Source organism: Oryza glaberrima, chromosome 5 (genome assembly GCF_000147395.1).
Source record: "Oryza glaberrima chromosome 5, OglaRS2, whole genome shotgun sequence".
Classification (NCBI taxonomy): Eukaryota; Viridiplantae; Streptophyta; class Magnoliopsida; order Poales; family Poaceae; genus Oryza; species Oryza glaberrima.
The window spans coordinates 4,616,543-4,619,122 of NC_068330.1; the positions used below are offsets into that span (position 1 = coordinate 4,616,543).

The 2,580-nt window shown below is 42.0% G+C and overlaps 1 protein-coding gene across 1 annotated transcript; it reads right to left on the minus strand.

Moving 5' to 3' along the window:
* Window positions 1-208: 208 nt before the first annotated feature.
* On the minus strand, window positions 209-2,179 carry LOC127772871 (acid phosphatase 1-like). Its single transcript, XM_052298855.1, has 2 exons — window positions 1,754-2,179; window positions 209-844 (listed from the first exon to the last, which is right to left on the minus strand). The coding sequence occupies exons 1-2, from the start codon at window positions 2,122-2,124 to the stop codon at window positions 460-462; spliced, it is 756 nt and encodes a 251-aa protein (XP_052154815.1). The 5' UTR covers window positions 2,125-2,179; the 3' UTR covers window positions 209-459.
* Window positions 2,180-2,580: the final 401 nt, after the last annotated feature.

Here is a 2,580-nt window from a genome sequence, read left to right on the forward strand (position 1 = left end):
GGGAAATAGGAAGCTGCGGCTGGCCAAAACGGCATCAGCTGCAATTTTTTTTAGCATAACAAAATCTCTTCGCAGGCGGATCAGTTGCCCGCCTAGGAAAATCATGGTTTTTACGGGCGTTGAGGTACAGACGTCATTGCTGTCCGCTTGTGAAATACGTTTTGTCCGCCTGCAAAATACCTTTTTTTTTAAGTAGTGCAAGACATCATATTGGCCCATCAGTTCCATTATTAATTCTGTAAAAATACAACAAGCTTGCTCAACACAGTACATTGATCAATCAATGGCCAACTGCCAAACAAGCGTTATTACAAATTCAATTTTCATCTCACGAAAAATTAACAAACATATCAAACATATGCACGCGTCAAAGATTAATTACTAGATGCAAATTCATGACAAAAAACGAGTAGATGAAACAGACACAAACAAGGTATATATCCATGGATAGCTAGCTAGCTAGTCGACATAGTACATGGGGTTGGGGAACTTAAAGGTGCGGCAACCATCCGGCGAGCGGCGGATGTCGTTCCACTGGTCGCCAATGTTGCCGACGATGATGTAGCCATCATTCACCAGCTTCTGTCGTTCGCAAGTCTTGAACGCCAACGTCGAGGTCTGAAGCCCAACCGGCTGCAGCACAAGCTTCTCCCAATTGCAGTAGCCCTGCTGAATAATGTTGTTGGTTGTGACCGTCCTCTGGTCCTCGGTGCGGTCTGTCAGGAACACCGGCTTTATACCAAGCTGGAGTAACCGTCGGTAAAGCCGCAGTGTACTCTGCAGTGCTGGCGCGCTTCCCTGCACCACGTACTTGAGGAAGCTCTGGTTGTCGAACGGTTGAACTCTGCAAATTAATCAAGGGGGATCAGTTAAGGTCACCAATCCGTATGCTGTATATGTTGGCAGTTATTATTGATACTCCATTGGGTATTCTAAATGTATGCATTTTCTTCAATTCAATTTTGTACACGAAGAAAGCATTTTTTACGACATTGAATATTCCATTCCACTGAAATCCAGGCGTTTTTAGTTAAAGTACTTATCAGAGGAACACTGAAAAAAGTTAAAATTGAAATTTTCACTTACGAGATGACTAAAAGAGAATGTTTCCTCCTATCCTTTTTTTTAAACAACTGAGAAATGCTTATATTTAGGACATGAGCTATTAGCTAGAGAAAAAAAGATTTAACTATATATGTTCCAATTACATTGGTCATTTTTTATAATTATAGCGCTTTACATTAAAAGAAGAGTCTAGATCAATTACAATCTCGCTAATTATTAATTTTCAGTTGAAATTAAAGTAATACAATTCTAAGAATAAGAGCGCAATGTTGGTACAATCAATATATATTCGCTCCGAAGTCAGAAATTATTAAACTTTAGGAAAACTAAAACTAAAGAGTCTATATGGTACAAACTATTGAATAATCCATCATACTTTAATATGATATTTTGTTCAATATAATTTTTTTTGCTACGATCTATGGTCATCAGTAAAATCTTTTTGACTACTAACGTGAGTATTTATTTAGTCGAACCAATTTTGATTAAAATTATTGTTTAGTTTCTAAGGCGTTTTTTTTGTTCATTTTTGCTGCTAGCTGATCATTTTTGCAATCCTAGTTCTAGATTGTCATTTTTTCAAGATGGTTGACTGTTAAATGTTGAGTATGGATTTGGCTTTTGATGAATGGAATTCCTAGCTAGTATGCATGAGCTAGCTAGTGTACATGTTTGTATATATACTTACCCGTAGCCATGGTTGGCTTGGTAGGGCACGGTGGAGAGGGCGGTGTCGTCGACGTCGAACACCCAGATCTCCTTGCCGGTGCCGGAGAGCTTGAGGCTCTCGGCGTAGGCGATGGCCTCGTTGATCACCACGTCCGCGTCGCGGCCGTAGCGCTCGCCGGTGATGTAGTCGGCGACGTACTTGGCGCACGGCGGCGGCACCGTCTTCCACCCGATGATGTTCCGCGCCTCCACGGCCGTCCTCAGGCTGCCGCAGTACGGCGGCGGCGGCGGCGCCGCCTCCTGGCCGGTGGTGTGGCAGAGGCAGAAGCCCGCCACCGTGAGCAGGAGGAGCAACCTCGCCGTCGTCGTCGCCATTATTGGCCGGCGCATGCAGTGTGTGAGCTCCAGAAATTGCAGTGAGAGTATTGAAGAGGTGGTGTGTGAGCTGCAGCGAATGAGGCCTTTGGGATTTATATAAACAGAGGAGACGAGAGCTGCGTTGATTGGTCGTCGACGACTCACATCAAATTATTCACAGGCCAAACGTCGAGGTCAGCATTTTGTCGGTGTCCGTGTCTCGTTAAACTCTGTATTACCTCCATCCCAAAATATAATATATAACCACTTTTTTAATGTCTCATAGTATAAAACGTACATACATACATTAACTAGCATCTCTTGGTTCTATAAAATTGATTTGTTTTAAATTTTATATTATCAAATCTCCCAATCACATTGTTTGCATGTATCAAGGTGATCTAACTAAGAAGATGATTAGATGTTTTCTTAATTTTTTTTTTGTTTTGAGTGGTTATGCCTTATATTTTGGGATGGAGGGAGTAGTAT